Source organism: Cheilinus undulatus, linkage group 9 (genome assembly GCF_018320785.1).
Source record: "Cheilinus undulatus linkage group 9, ASM1832078v1, whole genome shotgun sequence".
NCBI classification, from domain to species: domain Eukaryota; kingdom Metazoa; phylum Chordata; class Actinopteri; order Labriformes; family Labridae; genus Cheilinus; species Cheilinus undulatus.
The window spans coordinates 38695456-38715198 of record NC_054873.1 but is presented as its reverse complement, the minus strand read 5'-3'; the positions used below and the strand labels follow the sequence as shown (position 1 = coordinate 38715198).

General features: G+C 39.0%; 2 protein-coding genes across 3 annotated transcripts in view; both read left to right on the top strand.

Annotated features, from left to right (window-relative positions):
* The window catches only part of edc4 (enhancer of mRNA decapping 4), a 39493-nt gene extending 21360 nt beyond the window's left edge, over positions 1-18133 (top strand). For both annotated transcript variants that reach the window (XM_041795504.1, XM_041795503.1), the window contains exons 19-30: positions 71-301; positions 437-541; positions 1711-1854; positions 2343-2379; positions 2651-2798; positions 3083-3238; positions 6807-6922; positions 6997-7162; positions 7992-8178; positions 11429-11648; positions 12859-13022; positions 15884-18133. In XM_041795504.1, the coding sequence (XP_041651438.1) occupies positions 71-301; positions 437-541; positions 1711-1854; positions 2343-2379; positions 2651-2798; positions 3083-3238; positions 6807-6922; positions 6997-7162; positions 7992-8178; positions 11429-11648; positions 12859-13022; positions 15884-16067 (1858 nt within the window). In that variant the 3' untranslated portion in view covers positions 16068-18133. The remainder of the gene's footprint in view (positions 1-70; positions 302-436; positions 542-1710; positions 1855-2342; positions 2380-2650; positions 2799-3082; positions 3239-6806; positions 6923-6996; positions 7163-7991; positions 8179-11428; positions 11649-12858; positions 13023-15883) is intronic.
* Positions 18134-19099: 966 nt separating this feature from the next.
* Positions 19100-19743, top strand: part of nrn1la (neuritin 1-like a) — an 89609-nt gene continuing 88965 nt past the window's right edge. The window contains exon 1 of the mRNA XM_041796405.1: positions 19100-19239. Within this exon, the coding sequence (XP_041652339.1) occupies positions 19182-19239 (58 nt within the window). The 5' untranslated portion in view covers positions 19100-19181. The remainder of the gene's footprint in view (positions 19240-19743) is intronic.

The following is a 19743-nucleotide window of genomic DNA, read 5'->3' as shown; positions in this document are numbered from 1 at the left end:
CCTGAAAATAACTTTCAAAAACACCTCTGTTAACCTTTAAATTAACAAACTACTGTGTGCTCTATCCCAGCCTGATGCCCCTTGAACTTGGTGGTGCAGATGCACCAGTGGGTGGGGCAGTAGAGTCAGAACCTAGACTCAGCCACACCCCATCTCTACTGGAGAATGCTTTATCCCAGGAGAACGCTGTGGTTGGAATAGGATCAGCAGATGGAAGCATAAGCCACACACCATGGCCTGCTGCACCTGACATCACTAGGGAAACTAGGAACAGTCTAAGAGACAATGGGCTTGGAGAATGGTAAGAATTCTTGCATATATACATTTGTTAAAAATGATAAGCATAAAGATCTCTGAAGTATTTTAGCAAATTTTGAAGTCTTATTTGTGCAGTTTGACTATTGTTATTGTAGTTACTATCTCTGCTGTGTTGTAGTTCTAGAGATCAAGAATCAAAAGACAGACATTTGAGCTCACCTTATCACCGACGCTCCTTTCACCTCACACACAATGACAGTCTGGATGCAGGCCCTGAGCAGAGGTAACACAAATGAAAACATTTTGTTAATCAATTAAAAAAAGGAAAAAAGCGTAGCTTTAACTCAGTGAGAAGATGCTACTAAGGGATATGACTTTAATTATTTAGCCAGATAATTGAGCGCATCCCCAGTTTGATGAGGGGTCACATGGTTGCAACCAGTGCATTCAGACATGGTCAAGACAATCTGTTGAAGTTAAAACTGAGCATCAGAATGGGGCAGAATGGTATTTTTGTGACTTTCTGCTTTGGGTTTTGGTGGTCTGGCAGGATTTCATGTTTATTAAAAAACTTGACAGTCTAGTAAGATGGGGGAGAGAAATAGGAATGCTTATTTAGAGGTTCTCAGAGAGGCGCATTTCAAATCGTGTTTTACCGGTGACTTTTATGACTGTGCTTATCCACTTACCTATTACTTACAAATAATACTTTCATCATTTGTAAAAGTACTCACTGACCACTTCATTAGACACATCTGTGAAAAGTAATGCACACCAATAACATCTCTACCATGAATTCTACTTCAATAAATGTATGACTTTGTAAATGTAGTTGACACTGTCAGAGAGAGGATACAGTCCTCTTCATGTTTATTACTGAGATTATGGTCGGTGTTGCTGTTGTTGTAAGAAGTGCTCCTAATATTTATTTATTTTTTTATTTTTTTAAGATTTACTTTTGGGCCTTTTCATGCCTTTTTTTGATAGAGGAAGGACAGTGGATAGACTTGGAAATGGGGAAGAGAATGGGGAGAGACATGCGGTAAAGGGCCATAGGCCAGATTCGAACCCAGGCTGCCTGCGTACATGGGTAGCGCTTTAAACCACACGACCATCTGCGCTCCCAATGCTCCTAATATTTTGACCTGGCAGATCGGAGTGGGGTTGGCAAAATATCACAGACTCCTCAGTAAAGTACACATTTAATTGGCTGATATATTGCTTATTGGAATTTTTTTGTTCCCTAATATTGGTATCAACATGTGCCCCCAAAACTCCATGTCGGTTGAGCTCTACTTTCTAGCCCATTGTGAGGCTCATTATGATCACCTTGACCTTGTCTATACACCAGAAAGCACTGGGTGCTGCCATGTGATTAGTATGAATGAACAGTTGAACAGACATACCTATTGGTGTCTGGTGAATGTATGCACGTTTCTGTCTTTGACCCAGTGATCCTGATGATGAGGTAGCCAGCCTGGCATCATCTTCAGGAAATTGTGGGGCCCGCTCTTCTCATAGACTACCGGTTAAGGACTGGAAGACCTCACCACGGGGCTCACCAAAACCAAAGAGGAAGGCCAAGAAAGATGACAGGTTTGTCGTCAGGAGATTTTCACTACATCATCACTCATGTTAAAATATTTATTATTAATACTGATGATGATAATGTAATGTCTGACATAAGTTTTGGTACCACTGACAATTACAATATTTGTTTAAGCTCTTGTAAAGTGATAGAGGGATTTTATATCATTGTAGCATTTGAGCAGGCAGAGTAATTCCCCGTCAAGGATGGTAAAATCATGGGCTCATATATTTTCCCTCTCAATTAAAACCAAACCAGGAAAGAGGTGAACAGTTTTCTAACGGTCTAAGTCTGAAATTCAGTCACACATATATTTTAGTGTTTTCACATGTTTACAGCAACCTTATTCCAACATATCTGGGAAGTTGGGATTTCACTTTACAGGAACTTTAAGTGGGTTTTTCTTTTAAATATATAACTATTTACATACAGATATGAACATACTACATGATTTTTGTGGTCACATTTGGTAACATTTCTACTCCTTTCTGTTTAGTGAATCACCGAAGGCCAGGCAAATGGATTCTAGTCAGGTAACTTCACAACAGTTTATTCTTACGCTGTTTTTGTGTTCATTAACAGCCTCAGTGGTTTAATTGATGTCAGAGAGCATTATTTTTACTTGTCATTTTTTTCTGCTGCACCTTACTTTAACTCATTAATTACTCACTAATTCATTTTTGACTACAAGGGAACAGAAATTTCCTTGAAAACCAGAATTTGTTTTAATTTAGTAATAAAAGTCCACTTTTCCTTGGTTGACTTTGTTTACCTTTCTTCAATCAATGTCTCCTGCGTCTGTAGGTGAATGCAGAAGTACAGGACGAGTTATTGATGCTTCTGCGTAGCCAGCAAAGAGAGCTAACTGAACTGCGTGGACAAATTGAAGCCATGCAGAGCTCCATTATGTCCCAGGTTGAGCATGTCCTGACCACCCACCAGGAACAAGAACGTATCCTTCAGCCTTTTCTTTGTCACTGAAACTTGAAAGCATTTTTCTGTTTTGTATTGGCCTGTAAGATTTTCTCTCAAAACCTCGTACTTATTTTTGCTGAACAACTGTGATTCTATTGGGCAAGTGTGGAGATTTAACTTAAAGCTACCCTGCATCATTTCTATTAACCGTGTGTCAACTTGGACTACATCTTCTTCGAAAAACAATAACAAGGTTTCATAACTAGAGATCCTGATGTCTGATGATTTTCTCTTGTGAGCCTTGACCTTTCATGACCTTAGAGCGCAGACTAGAGCGAGTTCTGACAGAAAGTCAGAATCATCAGCAGCAGCTTCAGGAACAACTCAGCCAGCAGCTCAGCCATGCCCTCAGCTCAGCACTGACCAACAGAATGGATAAAATACTACGAGAGGAAATGAAGAAAACAGTCCCACAAAGTAAGAAAACAAACCAAATTTGTGGTTTGAATCTAAATGAACAAGCACAGATTCAGGGCCAACAGAGCACTAAAAGACCAGCTGTGCGTGCAAAAACACTTATCTTCTTTTAACCAGATGATGGTGTTATTGCACCATTTCATTATTTTCCAGAAAGAAATGTTCACATTTAAACAGTAGGGTTATCATGAAAGCATGGTTAGAACTGTAGCCAAAGTATCCTTTTATTTTGCCTACTTCCTGCATTTCCTTTCTATTACTGTTTTTAGATTAGTTTTAAGTTTCATCCTTTGGGCCCTGATTTGTGGCCAGTGGTTTTGGGTGCATGGTTATGACAACCAAAGCAAAACAAAATATTTCAATAAGGTACATTTCTGGCTCAACATCACCTTGCTGTTTTTTGTCTCTTTTATGATGGAGTTCAGGGACAACCACTACTTCAGTGCAGGGGGACAATAGTGCCAATTTTACAGTTTAAATTATCAAAAAGTACCAAGGAAAATAATACGTTTTGGCAAACTTACTAAACTGTGTTTTCTGGCACATATGTCTTACATTGTAATACCTTTTAAATGTGAAAGAATACTTGGTTAGCAAAATGTTGGTGTGCCCTTTTTATCCATTGCATCTAAGGCCAGTTTACATTCTGTAGCATTGAATGTTCAAACTTTACACCTTAGAAATGTATGCATGTTGTAGAACTTATGGTTCTTTATTGAAAATTTGAACAATAGAGCAGACTTGCATGTCTACATGTGTGGCCTGATAATGTCAGAAAAGACATTATCAGGCTGACTGTTCCAGTCTAATCTTTTGGGCTAGAGAAAACAACAGTTACTGTCAGAAACTTTAATTTGGTGTTAGTTTTGGTGACCCCTGTAAACGGAATGCTACATCATTTTTCTCACTCATTCCATATGAGTTTGGTTAGATTAGATAAATATATGCATGAACATTTTGGAAGAAATCAAATAACTTTTTAAATGTCAAGTATTGGTGGATACCTAATTAGAAATGAACTTTTTGTGCCTGCTTGTAATGTCAGTCCTTTCTACTGGATACCACTGCAAGTAAAATTCAGACTTGTGGGAAACACTGGTATATGGTAATTGTAGGGCTGTCAAGATTAATAGCATTGATCACAATTAATTGAGATCCATAATTAGTGCATTTGATTTTTTATCATGATTTATTGCATGCTTCATTGTCCCTCCCAGGTTTAGCCTCTTCAACGTCGCCCTGAAGCCACAGTGACGTAACATCCACCAGTGTTCTTTAATGGTTTATTTTACTTTGAAAAACTCAGCTTAGTGGACAAGTCAAATATAATCTGAACCCTGTGTTATCAAGCATTTACCTTTTTAACCATCCCCTTATTTCCATTTCAGTCCACAGCAAGTTTATTTTTCCGTTAAGTTCATGCCATAATCTTCAAACAACCTATAAAAATAGGGCTGTTTCCAAACAAACGGAAATGCATTTTGAGGAGAATAAGGAATGATTAATTGCAATTGATAGATGTTATCATTTGACAGCTGTCTTTCTTTTGACCAATATACAGCATGTACTGCCATTTAATGTTTAAATGGTAGAATATGTCACAAAATTGGACACACACTCAAATTTACCTGGATCTGTTCTTGGGATTTTAGACTTACTAAAACATAAATGAAATTTTTATGGAAACAAAGCTTTAAAAAGGTGATTACTTTGCCAGAATCCAAGACAAACTTAAGGATTAGGGATAGGGTTGATGGAATCAGCTCTTTACAGCACTGCTGTGTAAACACTGCCTGTTTTGACAAATATAGTAGTGAAATCACAGCACTTCAGTGAGATATTCAGCTTGCTCTGATGGCCTTGCCTTGTATGTCCCAAGTATATGTAGAATAAATTATGTTTTAAAGAAAGACAAATTATTTTAAAATGTTGCAGAATAGGCACAAATTATTGCATTAATATTGATCAGAATTCAGAAAAAGAAATACTCGGTCTAACAGTTTGGCAAAAACAATTACATGTTTTTTTGTCCTTTGGCAGTAACATCCTTGAGTTTCTGACTCTTTCACATGGCACAGTGCAGCTGTCTCAACCTTGTTACACCTCAGTTACCACCTCAGATGCCAGCTCAGCAGCTGAATAATTTGATCCCAGATGTACTCCTCTGAGCTATGTAGGTTGTTTCCACCGAGCAGTCCGGCTCAGTTGGTGTGGTACGGTACGCTTTTTTTGGTGTTTCCATAGAGAAAGGGTCCCAAAAAAACGACCTGTACCGCCCCACTTTTCGGCACCTTTCCGTAGGGGTGCCAATCTTACCTAACCGTACCAAAAAAGTGGAGCTACACACACAACAATAGGGGCTGCACTGACGTCACGTCAGCGTGCGACTCAGCTGCTCGCTTCCGGGCTTCAAACACGGAAGTATGCGCTGTGAGAAGCGGGCGAAAACGGGAGAAAAATGGACCAATATCTGCCTAAATGGGAAATATTTGGACTTGAGATACTAACTGATTCCTAGTCTATGGATATTGGTATCTGGCCACAAATCAAGTTTCCTGATGTTTATCTGGACCTGATTTTAAGAACACAAAGCAGAACCTGAAGGCTCACATCAGCCTGATCCATCCGCGATGGATGAAAAACTAAATTAATGCAGAAGTTTTGTGAATACGAAGCCTTTGAACAGTTCATTCTCATCTGTAACTAGTTATTAATCTACGTCTTACGTTAGGTAACCTGTGAAAACATCGCTCTGTGGTTGTTGAACGGGCTCGTAAAACTTCAGGCTGCAGACTATTTTTAAACAAGATCAGCACACCCTGGATTTCTGACTTAATCTAGCTTGATTTTAACACCAGCTGAACTTTAATGCGGCAAATTCTCACAGTACAGCTCTAAACTTTCATGTTTTGTCGTATAAACTGTTCTAGACTAGATATATTCACATATAAACATAGCGTTACGACTCAAACCGTCTCTGTACACGGATTCCATCAGCTGAGGATCTTAACTGACAGCGGTTAACATCATTAAGATGTAGTTATTTTTTTAAAAAGGACTTTCAGCTGAAATAAAGCTGTTTAATGCTTATTCCTGACTGATATCTGTCACTCATCCTTAGCGTACCAAACCATACCAAACCGAACTGAATCAAACCGGACCCCCTGCTGGAAACACGGCTATATACATTTGAGACAAGGAGTGACAGGGGCACAAATATCCTACCTTGAACGGTCGATCTACAAGACTCTGTTGCCTGTTTGGCAAGCCAATGACAGTTAGAATAAATCTGATTTATTTACTTGGGTTTTTTCTTTTAACTCTTTCATTCAATCCCAGGTTTTTCTTCATGTTTGATATTGTTGTTATAGGAATAATTAAAGCAGCCAAAGTGCTTTGTACACTGTTCCACTTAAATCAAGAAGTCTTTGGAGAGAACTTTTCATACCTCTTTTATCTTGCACTTTAATTTAAGGTTGAAATTGTTCATCTTTTGTACTTTTGCTTATATCCCATTGCAAGAGGAGCTCTTACTTATCTGTTCTACTAATTCTTTCCTCTTCTCAAGCCATCTCTAAAACTCTGGAGCCAGTGACAGGTCAGCTCAGCAATACAATCGCTGCCAAGCTCACTGCTGTGGAAGTCACCCTAAAGGAAAATGTTAGCAAGGTTGTCAAATCCAAAGTAAGTGATTGGCCTTATACCTTCTCTTATCCTAAGCATTCAATACATAACTTACCTTGACTTTATGTTAACAGAACACAACAGATGCCATTGGTCGAGCTGCAGCTGAAGCGATGCAGGGGCCCATACAGGCTGCATATAAAGACGCTTTCCAAGGCATTGTGCTCCCTGTCTTTGAGAGAGGTTGCCAGTCCATGTTTCAGCAAATCAATGACAGCTTCAAACAAGGCACACAAGAATGTAAGCCAGTCTGACATCAGTTGTTTTCTTTCTGTTAAGACACGTCATTCATGAATGCTAGGGCTGAACGATTTGGAAAAATAATGTAATTGTGATTTTTTTCCTCCAGTGTTGTGATTTGATATGCGATTATTCCTTAAGTACCTTATTTTATGAATTTTCAAACACAAGCAATAAGCATTCTATATTAAAACCAACACAATATTAGATTTAACAAGGGATGAACAGTTTTGAAAATAATATTTGATTGTGATGATTTTGACTCGTATTGCAAACTGGTTATGAATTGTTGTATTGAAGGGAGTGGTAATTTTTGTTATTCTCATACTTTATAAGAAAAGAGCACAAACATAAGGAATAGAAATAGATATAATAGAAACGTTTATATATTACCAGTCGTCACTCTAGTGGCAGCAGTTTGCAGTGGAAGTGCCCCTAATAGATATGTGTGTTTTGACTGGTCATTTGCCAACCTATCTTCAGCACTGCAGGTTTAATGCTCTTGCTCAGGTTGTCTTTGATCCAGCTTACCTTTTAAGAGTCAGGTTTAGATCAGTCTTCTCTCTCCGAAAAACTAACAACTTGTGGGTAAACCCAGCACATGTTAGCTTGAAAATCATGTTAAAGGAAACTGACAAAGATAAGGATTGTTTTATTAACTAATGTCCATGTTAACATTTTTTAACAAAAAATGTACACTGATAACTAATGATTGAACAGATGTATGCCCAGCACTGGAAGTAGAAAAGTTTTTGTTCTTTATAACTTCTAGTCCTAAAGGTATTTATGACATTTATGAGTGTAATAAATGGAGAACTATTTTTTATAGACATTCAACAGCTTGAGAGCCACATGAAGAGCAGAAAGCAGAGGGAGCAGGATACCAGAGACCCTGTGATTGGCCAGCTCCAGCAGATGATTGATGGCTTACAAAGCTCCAATGATCAGCTGGCCAATAATATCACTGCTAATGTCCGGGCAGAGGTCCAGCACCAGATCCAGATGATGGTGGGAAAGTAAGTGTCCTAACAATGCCTCACTGAAAACACGGTTTGCTGATAGTAAGTCAACCTTATATATCTGTCTGTCTGTCTGTCTGTCTGTTCAAATAGAATTAAGTCTCTCTTAAACAATTGACATGTAATGCCTTAACTTCAGTAATAACACTGTTTATTGACAACCAGTCAAACTCGTTTCTTTATTCAGTTATTATGTAGTCATTTTGATGGGATTTAATCTCTGTTTTATAAATTATACTGCTGTCCTAACTTCAACTCTGTCCTTACCATTGGTCCAGTTACAGTTATTGATATTTGTATATCTTCTGAATATAGTAAAATAAACTAAAAAATAAAAAATGTAAAGACACCAGGGTTGTCCCTTCTTAGGGATATGCCTTGTAATAGTCAATGTAAAAAAGTAGACTGACATTGCAAGCAGATATTTAGCATTAAATATATGCATATCAGCAGATGCCCATGCCACCAGCCTTGGCCTTATCCCTGTCTGTTGAGCAGATGCCTAATAGATTGGAGAGTAGAAAGAGGCAGAGCTTAATCCTGGGGCTAATGTAAGAACATAAATTCGATCAACTCTCTTGTTCCCTCCGCAATTAATTTCATGGCCCCTAGAGTTTATAGATTGGTCTGTGGGAGGGCAGGGAGAAAGTGGTAGGCTAACTGAAACTTTAAATCTTGAAAAGGAAATGACAACACTAGATTTTGTTTGTAGATTTTTGTTTGTTTGTCACTTCATTCTTAATGTAAAAGCATGCCTGTTATGTAAATTAAATATGGCTTTGGCTCTTTTTGCATGGGATCAATATTACCCAGGGACCTCTTGTGATTTGTAAATTGCTGGCACCCCCTGATGTCAGTGTTTGGTGTTTGCATTGGCACTGAATGAGCACATGTTACCAAATTTTTGTCATTTCTGATTGAAAACATTGAGACACTGCATGACAGCAACAATAAAGTGCTGTGCTCTTATTTCCAAAATCTAAACTAAAAGGCGACATGCAATAGCAATGCCTTTATGTGCACACACTGTTACAAGTATTTCCCATAGACTATTCATATTTTTGCTTGCATATTTTTGTAAATAAAAGTCAATCTAAAATCACAATCAGTGTTGAAGAAACTTGTAAATAATCTCCCCATGCACTCCTGTAAGCGCATGTGTAAGTATCACATGCTTTGCATGTGATCAGAAAGGGAGACATTTACTATTGGGACCCTCCTGTTAATGTATTAACAGAGGTAAGATGTTTGTTCAAGATGAACCTTTTTAAACCATTGTTTTCATAGTTTTCTGCAGTTAGGCAGTTAGTTTTTGACCTTGTGATATCCATCAACAATCACGTAGCACGCAGACAGATCAGCCATCCATACATCCATTCATTTTCTATACTGCTTATCCTGTTGCGGGTTGCAGGGGGGCTGGAGCCTATCCCAGCTGTCACCGGGGTACACCCTGGACTGGTTGCCAGTCAATCCCAGGGCAGGGCAGATCAGCTATTGTGATTACTAAACATTCAACAGCACAATTCAAAATGTGTTTTTAATCACCTGTACAGGAAACTGTATACATAAGATTCTGTATTTTGGTCAATGTTCTTTATGATGATTGTTTGACCTTCTCTGACTTTATCTACTCATTTTTCTCTCTTCACTATTATTATCCACACACATCGCATGTCTCCATTTCCTGTTGTCTCTATGCCTGTGGGTTGAAGAGTTTCTGTTGTAGTCTGCATGTGGATGGGGTTTATTTAAGAGCGTAAATAACGATCATAAATATCGCCTATAGTGTCAGGCGCTATGAGAAACATGCACGCGAGGAATAAAAAGACAAAAGGGGTCGTTTACTGGGCCAGTTTACTGATCCCAGATGAATGAAGATCAGGGAGCCGGTGCGGACATGAACCCAACTGTCGCTGATTTTAATCACGTTTCCTACCGGTTTGTTAGTTAGCACTGTAATATATGGGGGATTGCAGGATTTTACTGCATTACAAGTGTCAGACTTGTTGCAAGCATTTAATAAATTGTGTGCAATTGCTACAATCCCCTGCCAAAATCTAGCACTCCTTTAACTACCTGGGGCGCAAAACAAGCGGGGCATCGGTCAGACACAACTTTAGAGGATAAATCAGTTGTATTGAAGAACTCTCTCTCATGATACTGAGTCAAGGCATCCCAGCAAACATTAAACCCCAGCTCTGACACAGGGAGGAGGGGGCGGGGCTCTCTGGGCAGTGAGTGTGTGGGTTTGCTAAGCTCTGGTCATAGAGTCAGAGGGAACAAGCAGAAAACCAGGACTCAGAAATGAAATACATTAATGTAAACAAAATAAATAACATTAGGCTATTTAGTTTGTTTAGTAAAAGGACCAGTGAGGGACCTGCTCTATAGGGTATCCTTAAATGACTTCTGTTGTGATCTGGGGCTATATCGAAAATACAATTAAATAAAATTGACTTGACGTTCAAGGGGGGCGTGGGGTGCCGTTGTTGGGGCGGGGCACCCCCCCACTTATAGAATGGTAGGGAAAACACGAGGCAGTGTTGTAATTCAAAGTTTAAAAGGGATGGTCGAGGCACAGAGCATCTCTGAACTGATCCATGAGTGCACGCTCAGGACTGGTTCATATTACAGCTGTAAGTGTGAGTCTGCAGAGGATTTTATGATCATTGTGGACTGACCCAGAATTATACCGAGCTGCGGTAGGCCTCAAGATTTAAGTTTGTTTTGGTTTTCACGCTGAATTGCTTTCTCTCTTTCTCTCTTTCTCTCTCCCTCCCCCACACATGCACCATCAGGGTAATATGTTAAATATTTATTTAATATTTAGCCCCCTCAGCGTTTAAATGAAAGAGACCGCAAATTAATACATAAGAAAACATAATGGCAGTTTATGGATAAAACCCACCATAGAGGAGAGAGAGACACACATAGAGGCAGGAGTTAATGTTTACATTATGAGGATTCAACAGGTCATGGATCATGTACTATAGGCAGGACTTGGTGTATTTTATGAGTGGTAAGAAATATATTTTGTCATAAACCTGGCCATTTTACACCAAAACTCAGAAATGATAATAACTGATGATATTTAAATGACAGATTTCAGTCCTAGACAGTAAAAAGTATGTAAATTTGATCATAAATATAACTAAGAAGCTTAAGAAGACAGTTACCAGAGGCTTTCAACAGACAATAACTCTTTATCTGTCATACATTTCCCTTTTGTTCTTTTGCTCTTCAGTTTGCAGGAGTCTATTCTTAGTCATGTGCAGCGGATTGTAAAAGGGGAGGTGAGCCTGGCAATGAAGGAGCAGCAGGCAGTGGTCACTTCAAGTATCATGCAGGCAATGAGGTCAGCTGCTGGAACACCCGTCCCAACAGCACATCTTGACTACCAAACACAGCAGGCCAACATCCTTCAGCTCCTCCAGCAGGGCCAGCTCAACCAGGCTTTCCAGCAGGTAACACATACACATACACATACACAGAGATTTCCAGGTTTAAGGCTGTACATAATGCAGTCTCTTCAGCTGAAGAATGCAACACAACCATACACTTTCTTATCTTAAACTAATACACACATAATTCACACTATAAGGACCTATAAGGGCTACAAAGCCCAGATAGCATATATTGATAGACTCGAGCTGATATGTCTCTCACCTGATTCAGTGGGTGTTGTGTGAGTGAGCATTAAAAAAGACATTTGATTTGTTTTTCCTGTGCCCCAGTGTTACACGTAGATGGAGGATTTACAGTAACACAAGTTACAAGATTATTATTTTACTATAACTGTAATGTGAATACTAAGCTAGCAGCAGTAATGTGTTACACTACTGCTTTACGAACAAATCCCAATCACCATTACAGTAATGCATTACTTTGTACAACTTTACATCCAACACTTGTCATAGGAAAGTAAAATATGAGCATGTAGTGCATTTACTTTACAGCATTGCATCTGCATAAAAAGTCAGCATTCAGACTGCGCTTGTGTGAGCTGAGCTGCAATAATGTAAAAAACTTGAGCTGACAACCTGCCTTGTTAGAAGGAAGCGGCTTGTGGCCAAAGCTGACTTTTTACCTCTTTCATTAAATAAATGGAAGAAATAATACACTAATAGAGCTTGTTTGTAATCATCAGGCCATCCAAATTGTTTTGGTCTGTCACACCCCGACTACAGAGGCTGCAAAGCAGAGTCTCAAACTGCTCATCAGGAACAGGGCTACATGATTTAGTGACGGTGTGCAACTGTGATTATACTGGACATTATTGCAATATGCAAATGTGCTTACAATATAATGTAATGAGTAAACTTGCTTTATGATCAATATTTTTCTCCTTCTTAGTGCAATAGTAACACTATTGTAAAAAAGACCTCTCTGCAGACCTTCCAAACACTACTTAATAGAAAAATAATTGCAGCTTTTTATGTGTTGCACAGCCTGACATTGCAAATGGGATTAGATTAATTGTGCAGCACTAATCAGGGAACAAATCTAATACAATCACATGCTGATGGTATGCTTATGGGAGCAATGTATTGCCCAAGGACATTGAAATAGGCCTATTGCAGGATCCTACTGGTGAAGAGATGTTGAGACTTGAGTTTGGATGTGCATACATTTTAAAACATTTGAATAAAATGTCATCCCCTTCTCTTCCCTTAGGCTTTGTCAGCGACAGATCTGAACTTGGTCTTGTATGTATGTGAGACCATCGACTCTCAGCAGGTGTTTGGGCAGCACCCCTGTCCTCTCAGCCAGCCTGTGTTGCTGTCACTCATTCAGCAGCTTTCCTCCAACTTAACAACCCGCTCTGAGCTTAAAATTAGGTGAGTAGACTTGCCATTTCTGAGGGTTTTCATTGTTTTGTTTTGTTTTTAAAATTCAAGCATGCACTTGGCCACGTGATTTTTTTAGAATATTGCATCTAGGCTCTGATAAATGTTCAAAAAGAGAATGTGAGGATTTTCAGTCTTTAAATGGTTATTTTTGAATGAACAAAGTTAAAACAGATAGACACAAGTGAAGCCTAGCAACGCGTGTGTTTTTGAAATCAATATCCAGGAGCTGCCTTGACGGTCTTTGTGATATAGGAAAAAAATAGTTCATGTTAACTAGCATAAGGCTTCCGTCGTTTTTCCAAGTTGGGAATCTAGTGTATGACGATAAATAGTCTTTCAAGAGTTGGAATAGCATTTAATTTTTCTTTTGCAGTTGAGGGCTTGATATTGAATTTTTCTACTTAAAAAGTTTAAACAAAAATAAACAACTAGTGTCACTACTGTTTTTTTAAATTAAACCCAGCCCTAAATAACCTTGTGTTTTTGGCTTGGTTTAGTTGTGGATCTGGAACAATTACTTTTTTGCTAATTTGCCATTTATTTTACCTTTGAAGCCTGTTTATGTGCTAACATGATAACTGTTTTAGTTACTTTGTTCCCCAGTGTCCTGATACTAAGTTCATTTTCTCACAAAGACACAATGGTAAACATCTTTTGAATGGCTTTTAACACCTGTTCTGCAGAAACTGGCTTCTTTTCACCCATTGATTGGTTGTAAAGCCAGTTTTAGCTTAGACCTGTGCTCTTATCTCACATCCATTCTAAGTCCATTATTCCTGGTCTCTGAGCACTAAGCGGTGCTAAACTGCTGACCCATCACCCTGCTCCGTCTGTAGTCCTGCAACATGGCTGCCTTGGGAGAGTGGATTATTCTGAGAATAGCATTGCAGATTTTGGAGTCTTTCTATCACTCTATCCCTTTCATGTCATTGTAGCTTTCCTACCTACTCTTTTTGTTCTTTTAACATTATACTGTTGTTTTGCTTTCAAGATGTGAAGATTAGTCTCCTCAGAGTCCACATCCCCTTTATACTGTGTCCCTCTATTCTATGAATTCTAGTATCCTCTCTGCTCTTTTTCCCCCATATCTTTTCTATCAGTGTCCCTTTACAGCAATGCTGTGTATCTGGATCCCCTACTTCTGCATGTACTTTGCAGCTGCCTATTGCTGCCAGTACGACACTCTCGTGCACCTCTGTGCCATCTGGACAAAGAGATGAGAGCAGTTAGGAGTGGTGCTGCTTGTGGTGCAGCAAACTCATGGTTGTATGAGTTCAGGTGCGAGAGGTCCAGTTGTCAAGATCAAAACTAGAAATTATTAAAACCAGTGTGACATTGTCTTGCCATCGCTTTCTTTAACAGCAGTTTTGCCTTACATCAAAATTTTGCTCTTGTAAAAATTAACAAATAAAAATGGACAAAGCTGAGGGATAAAACAAGTGTGCTGACATTATTTCAGCAGGGATTGGGATTGTTGCTGGCAATGTGTCCTACAAATAAATCCATTTGAAACAGCACCAAACAAATTTTTAACTGCAATGAGGAGAAAGACACCACAGTGTCAACACAGCTCTCTAAAATGACTGCTTATCTGCATTTCAAAGTCAAACCAGCCCTGTATGAATGTTCTATGATGTAACATCATTTTATCATTTACTGGTGCACAAACTAAAATCAAATTAGCAAAGGAAGGTCAAAGCCCATCACACATAAGCATTTTTAATCAAATTAGAGCAAGATGCAGTACATTCAACTGTCAGCTTGGGAAAAATGTTTAATAACACTGCATTTGTCAGCTCATGGGAGGAGTTTTAACATTGACTGTAGCTGCTGCAGAACAGTTATCCTCCTCATCTGCTAAAAGCGCTACCAAACTGAAGAAAGTCCCATTGGATAAAAACAGTAATCCAATATTAAAAAGTATTGAAATTTGCAGGATAAAATGTAATTAGCTGACCTAATGAACTCATTTACACTCACATTATGATGAAATGACAATATGAGGGCGAATAAAATGTTATCAAATGATAAACGTTTTTGGTGAGAAACTTGAATATACAGAAATAGGCTGCAGGGATGTGGGACTTTAACCATCCATTATTTCCCATGCAGGGTGAATCAGCGGCATCAGTTTGGATTTAAACTGCACAGACAGTTTACTAAACCATGCTGATGTGATACTTTACCTGATTATCTCTCCAAGACGGCCTGATAAAAATAACAAACGTTTACTTTTACAGTCAAGTCTGTAGTGCCTTGGACACAGAATTGAATGTTCATTTAAATTGTGAAGACAATAAGAAGGTGAGCACTACTGGACAGTCTGACCACTAGATGTCTGACTTAATAAATTGAGGGGATGAAATAAGTGTAACTCCAGTTAGATGGAAATAAAAGGACAAATGCTTCTGAATTGAAGCATTTTTGCTGTGATTGTAGTTAGAAACACATGGTGCACCTTCGCACAGCAGGATGGCAGCAAAGAAGGTGATCAAGGACAGAGTTTTACATGTAAACAGAAAAAGATAAAATCTGCCTTTCTCCGATTTTATCCTCCAACTGCTCAAAGGGTCAATGCACAAAGTTATCCTTGCCCTTCTTTTTGATGGAGTTTCAGATTTTAGATATGAATTTATTTTCTGTCATGACTACAACCTCCTGTGTTAGGGTCATTTATTGCGATCAAGACTTTCTCTTAATCCAGCCTCAGCCTCATGGTCAAAGACCTTTGCTACTCATTTCCTTCCTGTTTGTATCCATGTGCAGATTAAATGTGTTGCCTGTCTGAAAATTTAGTCTGCTTTTTCATCATTTTCTGATGTCTCTGTTGTTCTGTGTCCTTTTTCTAGTTACCTGGAGGATGCAGTGATGAATCTAGATCACAGTGACCCCATGACAAGAGACCACATGGCCATTGTGTTAACCCAGGTTAGACCAAAGGTCTTTGCCTTCATGCAGCAGGACCCCCACAGCCCACTAAGCAAGAGGGCTCGACGCCTCATGATGATGCTCCAGGGACTTGTTAACCACTAGTCCTTCAGTAGAAGCCTGCTGCAGAAGAGTCATTTTCTAAATAACTACAGATTGGAAGTATATTTTTGTTCAGTGATACATTTTGGAGAGGAGAAAACAACCAGGACAACTTAAGACACCTATTTCTTGGATGTTGAGGATGGAATTTGCTGGTTGGAGGTGGAAGAAAAGACTTCATCAATGACAGTTCATACCTTGTGCTTACCAAGAAATTTCTCCAGTTCTTCTGACAAAAAGTTAAATCATTCTCCCTCCCTTCTTTCTCCCAGTTTTATTTCTCTCCCAACAACGTGCACCAGTGAAGTAACAAGTTGTATAATAGAAACCGTTTTTGTTGGACTACTTTTGTTGTTTACAGTAACCAATGAAAATAGTGCTCTGGATTTTTAAGTTAACTGTAGACTCTTCCTGGTTGTCACTTTTTCTCATCCCTGTTTCTTCAGATTTCCTACACCTGGCACTTCTCTGATGTCTCTTCATCTAAACATGCAAAGACTTAAAGAATGTTGGGCTGAGTGGTTCACAGAACAAATGTTCCTTTAGTTCTTCTGTGTGCCTCTGACTGGTCTTACAAACAAGTTAGGATTTGGAATATGGGTTCAATCAACCTTGCAAAATGCCCTAATGTATCTTATGTTGGGCAGGCTCGGACAAACACATGACAGACCAGCGTTCAACTTGGAATTCAGCTGCGACACAGGATTATGCTGTCCTGGGCTGTTTTTTTTCTTCTTTAAACCAACAAAGGCAATCCCAGCAACTGAAAGTACATAAAATCCAAAGCCATGTTGTGTTGGCTGCATACTTCCCTTTCAGTTATTCCTTATTAGGTTGGAGACAACATTCTTGCCAGGCGAAATATTTTTTCTGCTTTGAAGAGGAACAGCATGTTGAATTGTTCTTCTGAAATTTAACCTAATTTTGGTCTGTTTTTGGAATTAAGAATGAAACTCATATCTCATTATCCCTTTTCTGTCTGGTTATGTTTTCAAAAATAATGGTATAATGTATGAAACTAATAAGATTATGAAGAACTAGAAATAACATTTTGAAATGTCACAGACAATTCACAAGGTTCTGAAAAGGAGGATTGCCTGGTAAAATCTGAGATGTTTGATGCCCAAATATTTGTTGGCAGCCGTCCTGGTGTAAAGCTATGCCCTGTATATTGATTAGACTTCTCCATGTTTTTTTCTGTATGTCAGTCCCTTTTGTTAAAAAAAAACATTTAGTATTTGTAAGACTTGACTATTTCTTTAAGAACTGGCAAACTAGTCATATTAAATAGCAAATACTTCCTAAATATTATTGTTACTGATTGTTCCTTTGTTTGGGTATTCCAAGTAATGTTTGTTAATTTGATGTGCAGTTGCTTCTCTCGAGCTGTAGGAGGCAGCACTTGTACTGCAGATATGTACCCTGCTGAAAATTTGAATTCAGAAGTCATTCCTGCTCATGTAAGATCAGTTATAATAATAACCATTGCAAAGCTGCCTTTAGGTTTTAGATGCACTATTTCATCACATTTAAAGTGTATGATAATTTGTGTACAGCTCATTTACACACATTATGGATAAAATACAGGGTGGTCACACTGATTTGCTGATTGTAAAATTAAAGTTCTGTTAATTTGACCTATCTATAGAACTGTTCAGTTGGATGTGTCTAGCAAGTGCCTTATTGTACTACTTGTCTTACTTTAATAGTTAACCCCCACACCAGTTCCATTTAAGTCATTCAGAGGTTACTGTGGGTGGCTCTTATGTACAGCGGAGGAGAAACTGTATTATCTGCTTGCAAACATTATACTAAAAGACAGTTGATTTTGACTAATATCTGAGAGCTCACAAATAAGAGATGAGTATTGTGTTGATTATTAGCACCCAGGTCTTTCAGTTACACTCACTAGTTTGTTCTGAGTGGAGCTGTACACAAAATATTATTGAGGCTAGTGTGTAAATTACTTTCTCTTTTCATTGTGTTGTTTTCCCTCTGCTTGGGCGGTTCTGTTGTATCTTTTACAGTTCATTTTATCCTAAACATTTTTGGAATAAAATAAAAGAAGACCTGTTCAGTTTCTCATCTTACTTTTTTAGCGACTGGGGTTGAGCAGCATAATTCCCTCGAGAGAAGGATGGTTTAGGAAAGCTTCCAACTATATTGATATCAGCACTGTGTGTCCAGCAGCCTGACTTTGATGTGATTTGAATGTACTTTTTCTCATTAATATGTTAAGTGAAACTTTAACCGGACCACTATTCAAATTTGTCTTAAGAATCTTAAATGTGAAGTTTAAGTAACACTTAATATAAAACAAATATACACTTTACACCTGCACTCCTTGGAAAGTGTCTTAAGATTAAAAAAATCTATAATCAGCACCATATAATTTTGATAAAGACAGATTAACAGGAGGTACTCTGACTCTTTAAAGTTTTACCCAACACAGAAGCAGTAGCCATTTAGGCACCCTGTTTAAAAATGTAAACTTCACACAGCCCCCTTTATAACTTTAAGAGCCTTAAATCACAAAAATCAGATAATCAAGTAAGAAAAAAATAACTGGTATAGAGGAACGTGCTCTCGTGTTCTCTATGCTCTCCCATAATTCATCTCACGACCTCCTGATGTCATACTGTGTCTAGCCGCATTCTAGAGTTCATAGCCACTTTAGTTAGATTTTAGGCGCATATGTACATACATATGTAATGGAGTGTCACAGTGCTGTCTTGAGCTTTAGAATTAGATTTAACATAAGAATCAAAGTTATTCCAACTCTGGCCGATCAGAAATCCCCCTCCCCCTACCTCGCAGCATCCCCACGTTCATTCAGATCCAGGTACGGCTCAGCTCATCGGGGACTCTGAGCAGCTGTAGACCTTCCTCCTCCTCCTCATCCTCATTGGCACGGACGCACCCTCCCCTTCTGTGTGTGAGCGCACTGTGGATGCTCTCACTGTGGGTTTAGAGCTGCACGCGGGCATAAGGAAACACCGTGACCAGCGCGGAGCAGGACAGTACGGGCAGCCGTTTGTTAGCCCACAGAAGGACAACTTTGGAATTCTGGTGTGAAGCTGAAACTCCTGAGGGTGGAGGAAGACTTGCCGGGCCAGCATGGCATCTGTGATGAACTCAGCGTGCCTCCTCTTCTTGCCTGTTGCTCTGCTGCTGAGTAAGTGCACCTTCTGACATGATTTGAGAGATTCTGTCGAAACTTAAATGTATGAACAATGCACCGCTGTTACTGCAGTCCTGAGGTATTTAGTCGTTTTGCTTTGGAGTAATTTGGGACGGAAGTCACTGCGCGAAAATGAATCACTCAGATGCAGCATCCTATAAACGAAGTTTGGTGTAGACTATATTTAGGGGGTGTGCTGAAGTGGACATAGACAGTCCCAGACTTGACTCTGCATCTTGTCGCACTGTTAGTCGGAAGGTCCCGTAGCTGCCCACAGAAATTCAGCGGAACATGTGTCACTGCTGCAAGAGCGAACCGACCAGGCAAGGATGATCGGAAATAAAAGAGGGTCAAAGGTTGTTAATGTAGCAAGCAGAGTGTTTGAAGTATCAAGGTGGATAGAAGATCAGTTACCGTAGTTATTTAAATTCAGTCTACCGCTTCAATTAGGCTGTAGCCTATGCCTTTACACTCTTCATTTAAGCAGGTGAATAAGAT